The sequence below is a fragment of the Tubulanus polymorphus genome, chromosome 1, assembly GCF_964204645.1.
Source record: "Tubulanus polymorphus chromosome 1, tnTubPoly1.2, whole genome shotgun sequence".
Classification (NCBI taxonomy): domain Eukaryota; kingdom Metazoa; phylum Nemertea; class Palaeonemertea; order Tubulaniformes; family Tubulanidae; genus Tubulanus; species Tubulanus polymorphus.
Window position 1 is genome coordinate 21,240,089 of NC_134025.1, and position 16,324 is coordinate 21,256,412.

General features: G+C 37.6%; 1 protein-coding gene across 1 annotated transcript; it reads left to right on the forward strand.

The window, feature by feature from the left end:
• The first annotated feature begins 7,873 nt into the window (after positions 1-7,873).
• On the forward strand, positions 7,874-13,028 carry LOC141910882 (cysteine-rich secretory protein 3-like). The gene is made up of 10 exons (XM_074801785.1): positions 7,874-7,963; positions 8,056-8,186; positions 8,312-8,396; positions 9,171-9,274; positions 9,732-9,822; positions 11,249-11,388; positions 11,473-11,561; positions 11,647-11,741; positions 12,357-12,458; positions 12,709-13,028. Exons 1-10 carry the CDS (start codon positions 7,894-7,896, stop codon positions 12,834-12,836), a joined length of 1,035 nt encoding a protein of 344 aa, XP_074657886.1. The 5' UTR covers positions 7,874-7,893; the 3' UTR covers positions 12,837-13,028.
• Positions 13,029-16,324: the final 3,296 nt, after the last annotated feature.

A 16,324-nucleotide genomic window follows, 5' to 3' on the forward strand; every position in this document is an offset into this window, starting at 1 on the left:
GGAGTAATTAGCCAGATGAACTCATCGGGTGGTAATTGATATTTGTTTATTGCGTTAAGCTTTAAGCGGTACCAAAATCTTCATCTATTCTGGATTAGTGGCGTCTACGTTCGACGGATTGAATAACGCATCAGGCTCAACACTGTTGAATAAGTTTGCTGAAACTATTAAGCGAACTCGTATTTCCTGACCTTCTTGGAAATTTTCTAATTAGTTCGCGTTATTAGCCCTACGTCATTTCGATGTACGATTAAATTGAGAAAGTACACGCGAGAAATTGGTAAGCGCAATGTCAGTAGAACCAGTTTGAGGATAGAACCAGTTTGAGGATCCAAGGTTAATTGTCTGTTAAAGCTAAAAAAAATTGATACCTTGTTTCTCATTTCTGTTGAGCTTAAAAGTCGACCGCCTATCTACCCTATACATCACTTTCTTTTAGAAATTATGATCAAGCTAACAATTATAGACCCGGCAGCTGTACATACGAACTGACTACAAATTCTATTGCTACTTACAACATGACCCGGCCGATTAGGAGAAACAAGATGAGGTATCATTTTATTTCAGCCTCATTCATTGCTGCTTCGGGGATTAATTGCGCTGCACTTTTGTGAACGAAAAAAAAATTAACGAAGAAATGAAAAATGATAACACTCTAGATGATTTTAAACGAAATTCCCGGTTGGAGAAAAAGAATTCACTAAATGGCATCCCACTCGAGTTTATTCGCGCCATGTATTTTTCACTGGATGGCATCTGTTTACAGCGTTTCATAATCCCTCCGAGAAAGTAATTCTCTCGTTGTATTTTAAATCTGCAGTATGTTTGATAAATGTCACCCTCCTATCCCTTTTTGACGTAGGCACCGTCCACGAACTCTTTGAATGAGATGGTTAAATAATCACCACAGCGATGTCGTTTACTCTCCCCTCATAGATCTTCGCACATCCTCACAATTTACGACGGCCATGGAAGTGAGTGGTGGTACTTTTGACTATAGGTGCCTTTCATATGACGCCATAGTTCCTTCGCCAATCAGTGATGGCGACTCTCCATACATTTAAGTGCCCTTTCTTCCAGAACATCCGCACTTAATTCTTAAAACCATTGTTCAGAACTAGGCCAAGTGTGCACAAATTTACTCAACTAATGAAAACTAAAGGGAACAACTGCTTCCAAAAACCTTTAAGCCATCTTCGTATATATCGTTTAAGCCATCTTTGTATATATCGGTTTATACGTGAACCGCATTATCTTTTGTATTTTCTATACTTTGATTTTGTTTTTGTGCTCTAAGCAATTGTATTTTTGTCGAGCAATAAAACATAAATTCTATTCTATTCTACAACCAACGAAAATCAAGGGATTTACAAACTTTGAGGGTCTGCATTGGACATCAGTTAGTTTGGTAATATGAATAGTGTATATCCAACAGGCAATTTAAGATTCCGATCTTCACTCAATTCTCGGCAATCTATAGCAATATCCTGGCATTTTTACCTCTGGAGGTTTAAAATCGAAATAATGTTCAAATTATTCCTCTTGCTGCAAGGACACCACGCAACAAGGCGGCACGGTTAGCGGTAAAAATCCCCTCGGAAAAAATCCCCAATTCTTCAAAGTAGGTAAAAATCCCACTCCTTCTGAACGTAGTGTAAGTAGATACAATCTTAAGGTCAAATAATTTATATTATTGATACATATATCCAATTTATTATTGTAGAACATCATAAGGATATCATGAGTAAACAAACTATAGTATCATACTATTTGAATTCAGATATAACCCAGTCCTCATTTCCCTTATATTGCACAAACGGTAAACGGATTGAATCAATGATAGGTTTATCGATGCAATCTCTTTTAAGTGCGTGTATAACTAATTATTCATGAGATGCGTTCAGTTCAAATTTAGAACAATAAGATTATTTTAGACCACTAATTTATCTATCAACCACTTTAAAATCAAATCGTAATAATTCATTATGAGTGCAATCGATAGATTAAGATAAGTAATACTATGGTTTCAGTACCACTTTGGGTTAATCTTGGGTTGCTTTCGCGACATTTCCAAGGCGCTGGACCGTTGAAGTTGATACATGTAAATAATTGTAAACAAAACAATGTTTCCCTCCACGTACCATTGAAATGGAAGGAGAGTAATTGTTTATCTTATCTTATCTTTTCTTATGGAGAAGACTTCCTGATCTTGGCCAACAACGCCGTCTGGCAGGTGGTTGACTGACTGAAAAAGAGGTAGTCACTCATTTTCCCTCCGGTTATTTTCCCTCCAGTCAATTTCCCTCAGTCATTATCCCTCTGATCGTTTTCCCTCCTAAAATGATCGTTTTCCCTCCAAGAATATAATGTTATAAAAAGAAGTGACTTTTATAGGGTTCACTTTTCTAAAATTGACAGGGGAAGGAAGAATAGTTTACGATTAAGTTCACTTTTCTATCACTCATTGGTTATGTAATGCACCATATTAAGCATTTTTGGGTCTTCTTTTTAATGGTACAATTACAGTTGATTGTCAGAGTGAATCCATTTTTAAGTTCAAAACTTTCTCAAAACAATGGAGTAAATTTAAAACAGTTATGGAATCCTGCATCAATATTGTTTTTATTAAACAACTCTCCTATTTCAGTATGTGTAAGTCACCTAATGGATTCCTATAGAAAGACATCATTTTAGTTTTAAAATGAATAACTGCGGTCAACAAAGCGTTAATATATTGAATAATTAAATCCTTTGATCTAAGAAACAATGGGGATGGATTTATTAGATTAAAGCTTCTATTAGATAAAGCTAATTGCCTTGCTATTGTCAGATTGAGTCAGGTGGAATTTAGCTCACATGCTTAAGCAACATAATGTTATTCTAAAAATTTTGTTAATGTCTATCTATCAAAAACGAATTTTCATAATCATAAAATCATTTATTTTTAATTTTTTTCTTTTAAATACATTAAATTGGACTTGGAGGGAAAATGTATGTTTTTGGAGGGAACGTAACTGGAGGGATAATGATTGAGGGATTGTGTGTGGAGGGAAAATGGCCGGAGGGAAAATGACAGTGAATCGAAAAAGATGCCATTGCTTAAACGACGTCTAGAATTCCCGAATGATCAATGCTATTTTAGATCTCTCGATTGTAAAACAACTTCAAAACATAGAATCAAATGAATCTTAATCTTGTATCTGACGGATCAGCCAAATGCAAATCTACCTGTCGCAGAAAATATCTTTGGAAAATTACCCTTGTTGAAATAATTTAGCGGGAATATCATTCACGATGGATTCAGTTCCATCGTTCGAGTTGAGTATTAGTTAATGTTTTAACTCTTTGAGTCAAATTTAACCTACAGCTTTGAAACTTGATCCTGTTTTGAAAGTATAACGTGCGCTCTTAATCGTGCACTAATCTTCCCTGCGTCCTTTTTATCCATTCAATTATCTGGTCCATCGAGGAAATTTCCCAACAGTAAGTTTTACTTATCAACCGATGTTCATTTTCAGCCCGCATTCTTAAAGTTAGAAATACGCTTTTGGATGAATATCAAAGGTACAGACAAAACCTGTCAGACAAAAGACATTCTTCATTTTCGGTTTGATGCTCGGTGAATTATATTTCTGTTTAAAACCGATCAGCACAGTGTAGACGCTCAAAGTTCGCCAAGGGACCCAGCTCACTAATACACCACTAATGATTGATGTTCGGTGTCGTAATTCTGATAATTTCTGTCGAGAGTCTCTCGGAGACGAAGTTCGTTTGTAACCCGTCGACCCAAAGGTAAATAACTATCAGCAAAAACTATAAGGCGAAGGTCATTTCATACGATCGTCATTATTGTTTTGGAATCGACCAGATGAACAACGAAGACGTAGTGAGAGAGTAGATGCGAAAAACATACCCTTTTTTACAAATAAAAAGCTAATGAAAATAAATATTTATCATTGAAGATTAAGATTGATATTGAAAATTTTCGGAAAAGATCATCGTCAGCTATGATGATAATGATGATAAAGTTTGGGATGTTTTTGTACAGTTGAACCTCGTTAATAAGATTATGTTTAAGACGAAACCAGTTTGATGATTTCCAGCATGTCCCGGTTAACATATTTATAACCATTAAGCTTTGGAAGATACGAAACCCGTTTGATACGAAAATTTCACTCTTTCCGACGAGATTCGTATAAACGAGTTTTCGCTGTATACACACTCCTATTCACGTTCATGAATGCGCTAAATGGGCAGTGCGAAATCATTGAAACTCACTATCAAATAGCGCCGCCATGTAATCTTCAAATCGATAGTTTCTTTGCCATTGTATCTGTGCAACTAATTTGTGTAAGATATTCTTTGTTTCTGACGCAGCGAAAACCGTTACAAAGATGTTGTTTTATGTATTGATAACTATGGGTAATCAATATTGGAGCTAGACTAGTCAATTCAAATCAGTTCAATTCAATCGTAATATATCCAAATTTCAATTTACATTATTGATCCTTGATCTGATAATCATTTCTATTGAATCATTCATTGTCAAGGTATAAAGCAATATGCATATTTTATTTTCCAAGGCGTCAATATTTTTTCTAGTTAGTTTTTCTTGTCTAAATGTGCTTACGCCACCTTGTTCCTGTTTGTGTCAATGATCTTCATAGCTTGATGTATACAGTCATCGTTGCCTCCGTTCGGGTTCTTAGAACCTACTGACCGAACCTACTGACGTAGCACTGCCCATTAGCATCGGTGAACAAATGGCATTTTAAGGTGTTTATCATTGTAGATGATCGTAATTTGATCACTGTAATATCTATATTTTATTATTATTTGATAAAATTCCAATTGGGTGCCCGCACCGCTACTGAGGCAATCGAGGATTCCACTTATGGCAGGCGAGAATCCGCCAGGTTCGCTAGTACAATCGGTCCTCCGCGTTTGATTTCTTCTACATTTCAATTAAAACTGAATGAGCTTTTTCTTGAATAGATGAATCATTAATTGAAACTAAACCGACATCCGAGTAGAAAAATAGATTCATTGTATTTAGCGGGTGCTGTGATAATGTATGGATTCGGGAGTCTAAGAAACTAATTTTGACAACATAAGGCCGAGTGTTCGTCACCCCATCTGGCGGGATAGCTGGTGTTGCGGGTTACCAATTTATAGAGTTTTATCAAATTTCAACATATAAGTCCAGCATCTGAACATGCTTTCCACTGTTGTAGCCATGCGAGGTATACAGTCGCTGTTCATTTGATCCACAGAGGCGAAAAGCGTGAGTTTCCAAATGTCGTCTTTAAAATTGAAGTAGGCCTACGCAATTGCTACGAAGCGACGAATCAAAACTTCGGTCGCTTAATCTTCGATAGACGATGAGAAAGGGAGAAGAAAAGAATGACGAAGAAGAACCTATTCTGAACCCGGCTAGTACGGATGAAAATTAATCAATGGAATGCTCCGTATGAAAATATTACAAAATTGAACATGTCAATCTAGGTAATAGATTGCCTCAATCATGTGATTGTTGAACTTTGTTTGGCCTCCTCTTTTGTATGCTGTCCTTACAAACACCATTAATAATATCTGTTTTTTCTCCTCGTAAAATTTTGTGTTTGATAAAATTATGATTGAAGATTACGTAGTTGCTAGTTCGGTTTAACTCGAGGACTCGGGCTCACTTTACAGAATTACTTAAGATAAAATCAACACATCGTCATCAGATTCAAAGATTACCGACATTGGATCTGGATACTAATGTCAAAACAAAACAAAAACTGTCGTTTCATAGAGCAACTTAACCATGCATAGTTTCATTATTTTGTCCCTTGAAAATGCACTATGGACAGATATGTATATCGGCCATAAAGATTGAATTTTCAAATTGAAACAGATTTTGAAAGTATTTGGATCGTTCATTGTTCGTCTTTATTTCTGCAATTCATTTTCAACTGAATTATTGTTGTTTAAACCAAATCTTACCGATCGAGTATAAGAGATCTGGTCTCTGGAAAATCCGGATAAAGAATATTGACCGTTAGTAGGTAGTGAGCATATTGAATCAGCTATAGGAAAGGAATACACAGCCAAATATTGACAATCATAATTCAGTCAACTGAAGTTTTTTGCACGCAACTGGAGGAGAGAGACCGTGCAAATACTTATCTTTCTCGAGTACGATCTCGGTAATATCGGTTTACTTTCTTTTCATCGTTTGCGTTTGGTTCCGCTGTGACGTATGCATGGAACATTCCCTCTATTAATCAAATGACGCAAGGAGAACAAATAACTGAATTTTTAAATCTTCCCGTTCGCTGACAATTCAAATGCCAAGTCGTCGCCGCACTTACCGTTTCTATTTAAGTCACTCTAGCCGGTCATTTGATATATATGACATATTCGGCTGTTGAATAATATTTTTATGGTGGTGTTATTGTGTGGCTTGAGTCAGTCGCTAGATAATCATACCGTTCCTGTTTCGAGATATCACCAAAGGACAAATAACATATCGGGCGTTATATCTGAAAGCCCAAAACGGATATTATGATGTTCCCTATATTGGCTTTTGTTTCGTTAACAATCTCTGCGATATCAACCTTTGAGCTCTGTTGACTATACCACGGTAAAACATTTTGAGAAACGACAACAATAAACAAGTTACGAAAAGATGAAAAAATAATCCTATTAAATCAGTAGCATGAATTGGATTTTTGTGTATCCATAACCTTTGAGCCATTGTGGTGACGGATACCGACTGACAAGCGGGCGGAAATCACTACGAAAATTGGAAAATTAGTATGGTAATAGCCAATGTCACGATATCATATCATGTGCCAAGGTCTTTTTCTCGAAAAATAAATAATGTAGATTCTAAGTAGGTTTGATTTCATCATGATCAATGTATACTGATCTGTATGGATCGAGTCTCAAAATGGATTTTGACATGAAGCTATATATTACAAATTATTAAAAGGAAATCTAGTCGCTCCAGCATTCAGTTTTATTCACAAACGTGATGATTATCAACGATTTACTAAGATAACAACATGTTTATGTATCAGTAAAAATATATATATCTAAAAAAGGCAGTGGATATCTTGAAAGTAAAAACTGACAACTTCGAGGAGTGCAACTTTCAGAATCGTTGCGAAAACTGCGGGCATTTTCGAGGTTCCGGGCCTTATTCTAACTAGTAACTTTGTTTGCAGCGTGGGTTGCTCATTAAGCTTATTATATAGCTTTATTGGAAATCATACGCGATCGATATATCCTGTCATCGTCTGCTCAATCAATCAATTGTGGAGGATAATTTTAGAAACACGCATATTGCGCGTAGATTTTCGTCGCTTTGACGTCACGTTACATGGCACCGAAGTAGGCCGTCAAGTGACTCCATCAGCAAGATCTTGCGTATAATTATATCAAATGACGATAATGGATTAATTTTGCATCGTCTCGTATGCTCAAATCTCCTGTTGGTTCTAATACGGGGTTACATGGTCACAACGTTGTGTGCGAGCCAAAATCGTTTATCGCTCGTCTTGGGCATTAATTGCAATCAGGAATAATAATAAAAACCAATTTGCCACGCAGAATTCCAGAAAGCCCCCTTGACGGCACTTGATCGGTCTTGTCAGACTTTACGGATGATGAAATTAAGTCAGAAAGTGATGTTAATCAACTATTCATCGGGTCCCTTTACTAGGCCTTAATGAGGTACTTTCTACGATAAATATTTACTCGTACTTTTACTAACCAATTAAGAATCGTGAACTAGACGCGTCGCTTTTTACGATTGTATATTAAGAAAAAGATCATAAGTAAAGGGAGCATTTATACGGGAATGTTAGTTCAGTTTACGTAGCTCCGAAACACTATAAGTTGAATATGAATATCTATATCGGAATATTATACGCCCTGGTCACGTATTCTTCAGCAGAAATCATTAAGGAGAAAGGTATTTTTTCTTTCGCTTGTCAGCTTCGTATAGTTAAAACAGCAGTAAGGTCACGCCTCCCTGGTTAAAACGATATCTCTCTCATAATACAGGAGGGTCCCTATCGTCCCGTGTGAAACGCATCGTCCGTGCTAGGCGGGACGTCGAGACCTCGCTTGCAAGAAGACATGCGCACCCGATGAAAAAGAACGCAAGATCGGAAGAAGCGCTTTTCAAAAGACGGGTAATTGATCAATTCTATAAATGATGATTATTTGATAAACGGAGGAAGTAAAAATCTTAGCGAACGATAAATGACGACTATAAACCCCATCTAATAACGACATGAATTCATATTGTTTAACACAGAAAGGCCTGGAATGCGATGAAAGATTGATGAAGTTGTCACCGAATCACACGCTCTGTCTAGACAGTGTCACCCATACTGGCAGCGGTACGTTAACACTGAAATGCTTACGTAACTTCCTTCAATTTTTTTGGTGTGACAAAATGTGTTCGCTTACACAAAAATAATAACAACATACCGAAGATGCGTAGGGAGCCCGGGTTGTTAACGGGGAGTAGAATAAATACAACGCGACGAGTAGTACTTAAAAGGTTGTTTTATCCTTTACTATATTATTCTCGTTCACTTGATGAGGCTACTTTATATTAGAAGCGAAAGCCCGTGCGTCAAATAAAATAATAGTAAACCTATATAGTGCTAATTGTCTCGTTGGATTTAACAACGTACCGGTGAAAAATAAGTTTGCTGGTCGAGTTCGGAGAAAATGACTTCAACCAAGTCTTTATTAAGTCGTGAGTCTTAATCGCCCCCCTATGGTTTAGCAAACAAAACACACACAGCTGTAGAATAAACCCCCCGATTTTGTTTATATTGTTGGGACGTCGTACAAACACACGCTAAATTCATTAACCGGGGTTAGGTAAACGGATTCACAAGTCCCGAGGGGACGATTTCGATTTGTTTTTCCGTTCAATAGTTATCGAACGTCTGCCATGGAAACTGGTAGACAACGCTGACATTGCAGACGTCAATTTCGATAATATCAAGACGGGGGCATCATTCTCGTTTCTCGTGATGATATGTCATCTAGCAGAGGCCGAGAGGCTGAGAGATACCGTGTTCTATTATAATGCACTAATACTTCGACAACCCGAAGATACTTCAAAATATGAACGGCCTTTGTATACGATATTTTCACAGGGGTATCTGCCATCGTCGAAAAAGTGATCGTCGATAAACACAACGAACTGAGAGGTTATCTGGAGGAATACGGACTGCCATTTGCTACCGATATGCTTAAAGTGGTAAGATAAAAATCGACTCTATCAGAAATTCTACTTCACACGCGGATGGTATAGAGTCACAAGAGAGATATCGACCAAAAAATGTTTACGACAAGTTAAAACAAGAAGTCTATAAAGTGTTTATTGCCGAGACTTGCTTTCGGCGCAAGTTTCATCGTGACAACGATAGCGAACCCGCGGGCGTTGTCGATGCGTATAACAACTGAAACTGGGTTTTTAGATGAATCGTTTTTATACAGAAATAATTTTGATATCCAAATCCACTTTCCACAAGACGTTTTCATTGTCGGGCTAACGAAAAAAATGTTCACCCACGCCATACGGTTCTTTATCTTTGTTTTTGTACGCACATAAAACGTAAATCCGAGGATATTGTCAAGATGCGGGTTTTCTTCGCATTTTCTTCACTTTTCTTCACTCTCCATCATCTCCGTTTTATTTTTCGTGTTTATTCCAGTCATGGAACGACGAGATTGCCGCCGTTGCACAAAAATGGGCGGACAACTGTGAATTTCGGCATGACAAGAATTTCAACAGAAATATCCCTGGTAAATTACACGGCTATCCGGTTGAATTATTAATGCGAACTTAGTTTCGTGTTACACAATTTTACAGGTTAACTAATGTATTGCAAGATCATATGATGAAGTTGAACTCAATGGGCAAATCATGAAATAGCCATAACATATCAGTTTTCTACTTCCATTCGAAATATAGCATTGTCATCACGATTTAACCGATTTGATCTAGAATATGGACCATGTGTTATGATCGAAAGATCCCTAGCCACGAAAATTCTTATGGTCTTCTACAGAAATGTTTGCCGTTCACGCGATGTTTATATCCCATCTTTCTGCCGCGCTAAAATCATCAATGCAACATCTCTTTCATAGATTTTGAGCTACTCTCCTCACCGGAAAAAAGCGACAGCCAGTTCATGCTTGTGAAAATGGTCACGCCATATCATAAGCGGCTTGACGAACCGATATCTGAATACTGAATATTTCAGTAAATTCTAGTAATAAAGCGTTGATACCTGTTTAAAACATAAATATATTATCATTATTATTATATCTTGATCACAAAATTCATACATAATATGGAAGAGACCTGCAATGGCCCTTAATTCCAGAGAAAAGAAAACGTAAAGCCTCCAGATATACAATATGGCTGATACTAGACTGTCTTGTATTGTAACTTTAAACCTTTAAACCTGACCATCGCTCTCTTAATTCGAATTCGGAGTATTCGATAAGGAATAATCATATCTGTCTTTCGAAGGATTATAGCGCATATATGAGCCCGAGGCCTTGATCTGCCTTTCATAATAAACAAGAAGGCGTTCATACCATGCGATGAGCAGCTACCGACCCGACAGAATATCGTCTGATAGAATGTCAAGCAATATTTTCATTCGTATAAAGAACTATCAATCATGTAGCTTACCGTCTCAGAAAGTCTGCTCTTTCTAGTGTAGTTCGGTTATTTGCCAAAGGTCGTTGTTGATTTGATTTGATATGATAAAATTTAAATATCATCGAATCCATTGCTTCAAAAAATAGCTTTTACCCTTTTTAGTCTAGCTTTCCAGTGGCGGATCCCAGGAGCACAAGGAGCACGTGCTTCCATCGCAATTTTCCCCTTGCCATTTTGAAAATACAATGGCAATATCTTTTCGGGCACTTTTTCCACCCGCAACTAATAAGACAGCAGTCCGCAGCGCAAGATTTAGCTTATATTCCCCCATTGTCCCCCAAGAAATGTCTAGAAATTGTATGAAAATTCACTGAAATTTCAAAATCTTCCAGATGCTTGGTATGGCTGATTGGATACTTAACTTGCCATTCGTCAGAATATGCCCTTTTTATTTCTTGTACACCTGACAAAGTCTACCCTGGATCCGCCACTGCTTTCACAACTATATACGAGTTAATCAAGTTCAACAACCGTTATTGGCAAATTTGTTTCTTTTAGGTCGACTAACCCTCGGTCAGAATATCGCGCTCGGTCAGAAAAGTTGGGAAGACGCCATCACTGATTGGTTTAATGAAAATAACGATTTCGAGTATGGTAAAGGGAGTACTGGGGGAGGCGAAATTGGCCATTTTACACAAGTACAAAATAGCTCATAAAGATTCCGAGATATAAACTCCTCTTTCAGAAATACGTATCACATGGAATTTACATTTTTTTCACAGTTAGTATGGTCATCTTCCTCCCACGTCGGGTGTGGTTTTGGAAAATGTCCTAATATCGGGGACTTTTACGTCTGCAACTACGGTCCAGCGTAAGTTGATTGAACATTGCGCCCGATTCGGAATACAATTTACTGAGCCCAACGTTATATGGGTGCGTTGTTCGATTTATTCAAGGGGGAACAGCCCTGGCAGTCTACCCGAGCCGTATTCATCCGGCAAAAAGGGCGAAGCTTGTCCGTTGACATTTGACCAAGAAACAGGACTGTGCGGTAAGCAACTAGATAATGATAATATTGCCATCGCTAATCTTTTTTGACAAAAATCTAAACCCGATGAATGAATCTATTATAAACGTAGATAGTATTTACAGAAAAGAGGAACCGATAAGTGAAAGTAATACGATCCATTAGTCTTGGTTTCTGAGTTTATTAGTTCAGGCGTGGGCGATAAATCCAGTATTAGTGTTAAGTGTTAGCATTTTCCCAGTCGTGGAGTGATGAGACAAACTAATAACCATTACGGTCTCACTTACTCTGGCTTACATGATTTCTAACGCATGAATAACCGACAGCACCGAAGAAGTAAAATATACTGCTACAGATCCTTTGCTGGATTGGGCACAGCCGATTTTCATACCGTATATGCACGAAAATCAAATTACGTTTTATTCATATGGCTGGATCCGGTTTTATTAACGCACATGATGATGCAACAGCAGTTATGACAGGATGTACCTTGGCCCGTATAATATAATATAATATTTATGTACAAGTTCTTATAATGATTTAATAAACATTGAGCTACATAATTGAATATTGTTGGCCAATTCTATATTAAAAATAGTTTTTCGATATAAATGAATTCCTCTTGATACAATATTCTAGATTGCGGGGATGCCATGTGTTATAACGGTGGAAATGTGGACCCAGACTCGTGTAAATGTCAGTGCGTGAATGCTGCCCACATAACGGGGCCCAATTGCTCAGGTAAATTCTGGACCCTGTAACGTTAATCGTAGTGTCTAATGAAAGTTATATCCTTAGAAAATAACGTATGTTTATAACCTTTCTGAAATTGTTTTGTAACCAATGCTACTGCGGCATGGCTTTTCAATCCTCTCCCTGAAGTCGTTTAACTTTCTATTAATCTCAGCAAATTTGAATTCACCCTTTTTAAAGAGAGAAAGGGAGTGGAAAGTGAGTTCTGCTGACAAAACCATAAATTCCATCGTTTCAGTCGATTGTAGCGCAGCTGAGGATATATCGCAGTGTGCCAGTAAAGGTGGACCCTGGGGAGATAAAGCCTGCAAACAGTTCGCAAATGTTCCCTATCAGTACTGCCCAAAGACTTGCAAATTGTGTTAAAAGTTGATTGCTTTGCCGCGAAACAGAAGATAAATCACTAGACGTATCTGTGTTACGTCTCTCAATTCTCTGGAATTTTGAATGAATAGTTGGTTAAAGTTTGGTTATCTTACACCACAAAATTTATATTTCTTCAATTTTGATTCTTCTTTGATCGACAAGTTTTAGTTGTAGAAACAGAATGATTTTACTGCGTACACTATGATCCACATTTTTCTCGAATAAAGCAAACGATAAAAACATTGCTTTTTTACTATCATTCCATCCGTACTACTAGTAGTCAGGGGCCAGTTGCTCAAAGGTTGGTGTGAGTTAACCAGTCGATAGTTGACATAGTGACAATTAAAAGTTCATTGTAACTATGGTATCTATCCACTGGTTATCTTCAACCAACTTTTGAGCAACTGACCCCAGTAGTTGTCGATAGTTTTCAAGTCGGTTGATCTCATCAAATTTCCATTCGAACTACTTGTCCATTATTATACCTACTTGAGCCACTCGTATGACGACCGGAAAACCATGGAAATCACAATTTTACCGAATTATATTGTTGATGGTTATTTTTGTTCACGAATAACAAAATCGTGTGGCGAACTCTTATCTCGGGATGTCGAACCCACAAAGGCAGTTATCGGGGAGACGATTGCCGCCTTACCCTGGTAATGACTCGCTAGGTTTATGGCTGACAAGAGCAAGCTCGAGTAATTTAGTCGATGGGGGAGGTAAGCTACACCTATGTTTAGTCCATTTTCTTCGTCGCTTCGGAATCACGACTGGCCGTGGTGGAACAATAAGATCGTGCGTTTAGGTGTCCATCTAAATCCCTCATTATAACATCGAAAATTGCTGGATCCATCTTTGACTTTGGAGATGTGTCAGAAAATAGACTTGTGTTCGTGGATCTAAGGGCCTATGGACATTGGGCTGGTTTGGTTATTTTCGATAAGTAGGCTATATCGAATTGAATACATACGACTTGCTTTTTGCGATCTTTTGCTCAATTAAGAGAGTACGTGGTCTTCAGTTAGACCTATAGCGGATAATAATATTGAAGATAAGTAATGAGGAGAGATTGCGTGCTAACATCAAAACAGAAACAAATTTTACGTTTCAGCGTTATCGCCAGATTTGGTAAAATCATATCTATCATGTACCCCCAGCCTACTAGATGAATACATCCACGAGACAGTCACTGTAGAGGAGATAGAGGGCTGGTTAGCGAGAAAAAATTCGCGACACTGCAATGCCAGCGAAGGTATGTCATAAATCCATTAACAAAGTAATAATCTTCGACGGATACGCGTAAGAAAAGGTCATAAAGTTCTGTCTCTCCGCAAATAAGATATTGCCGAAATTTGAAGAGATCAGATCAGAATATTCTTAACCGTATTGTGTACGGTGTGCATAATGATGAGACACATTCCCGGCGTCGCTTTTGCGAACTCTAAAGAAATGAACGGTTATGAGGAAATAATTCTTTTACAGGTTCTGAAAAGGGCGATTCCGTACAAAGCCGGGTAAATATTCTGAAGACCAGAAGACATTAACACTCGTAGTGCTTTCAAGTTGAAGCTTAGCATTTTTTCAGTCATTTTCGTTCTTTTTGAAGTACACTACCATCGACTGTTACCGACTGCAAAAATCAATGTTTGATGAGCTGTGGAGCGGGGACCATAATGTCTTGCCGATGTTGTACGAATTAGGAACGACACTTGCCAAAGGTAACCAACTTAAGTGAAGGCGAAATATTCAAGGAATTCAACGCAGTTTCAATACCACATATAGGCCTACATCAATGAAACCAAGACACAATTAAAAGAATGTTTCTCTTTTTTGTACATTTCAGCTACTCTTTCCGACAATTTTATTTTTCACGTGGTTGGTGGAAGCAATAACGTAAGTAAATACTATAATTCGTTATTTTCAAAGTGTTGGTAAGCTCAGAGTTTTCATTTTGTCAATCATATGCCTTTCCACTGCGTTTGAAAAAAGTCATATTGAGAAAAAATCCATTACTATCGATATTGAAACTTTCCTATTTTGAGTGTATAGTGAGTGTTGTCTTGAACACCTTTATGCTTCCATTATTTTCCATATTGATAAACCGGCACTCCATTGTAAAAAGACACCTTCTGACACATCTGCTATTTATTCATCAGGGTCCAGTTCTACAGTTCCGAGAAAAGATTTAACTCTGAGATAACTCATTGAAAATGAACTAACTTTAATTCTGAGTTAACTCTCACTCACAACTGTGGAACTGGGTCCAGCTCCGTAAACCGCTTTATGTTTATCTTTGTGAATTCAGTGCGCACAGTTGCTGAAAATGTTTAGATTTTTTCGAGAATCGGTATCAGAAATCACGAGCTTCTAAGTTCAGTCCTCCTAGTCTCTACGCGTTTGGCAAAAATTGCCCACTGTTTCTCATATCGCACTCACAGAATCAATGTTCAGAAAAGAGAAATCATTGACTCAACAATTACAGGACAGAAGTATTATCGTAACAAAATGGCGATAAGCGACCGTGAAATAGTTTAGTGATAACATTTCGATGGGAAGCGAAAGTAGGAACCTGATAAAAATGAACTCCAATGGCTATAAAATGATATTACAACATCGTTTGTTCGTCGTTAAACTCATAAGTTGTGAAGAATTGGGCTATTGCAAGCCTACGGATACAGCTATTTCAGGGGGCCATTTCACAGAAGAATTTTTTTTTTTTTACTTAATGGTGACCTAATCATTCTCGACGACGTCATTTAGTTTGTGAAGTTGAAACCGGATTGCGAACGCCGTAACGAGTTTCTACATAGGCCTAATATTATTTCCACGAACCATCTAAATATCGAATGCACCCGCTCGCGATCTACGGTATAAGATACACAAGTGCATAGAGCAACTAATAGGATTACATATTCCGATGTCTCCATCGTATCGTTGGATGAAACTTCTGAAAGATTAAATTCTCTGACAGAGAAATGCAGAGTATAAATAAATCTGCCGACTATGACGACGATGTTACGTTTCGAATAGACTCGACGACGAGCAATAAAAAATAACTTTTGTCGAAAAAATGTTGACGTCCACTGATGATTTTGTTCTTTAGAAGTTACACGTATACTGCCATCGTGGTGGCGGGGAAGCTGCAGTAGTCGAAAATGGGTAGGTATTCTCAAGATTCTGAAATGTTACGTTGAAAGTAATTACGAATTTGAAAGAACCGAATTGAATAAAAGTAATGAAAGACTATAGAATCCGGGACCCAGTTCCAGAGTTGCGAGTTAGCGTTAACTCTGAGTTAAAGTGAGTTCATTTTCAATGAGTTAACTCAGAGTTAAATCTTAACTCGGAACTGTGGAACTGGACCCCGCTGTTCAGTTATGAGTTTAGAATTTTATTTGAGACTTTTCAACTGACTTGTACAGAAGTGTCTCGAGGACATGAGATATTTTCGGAATTAATTTTGACATAATATCTCAGAGAAAAAT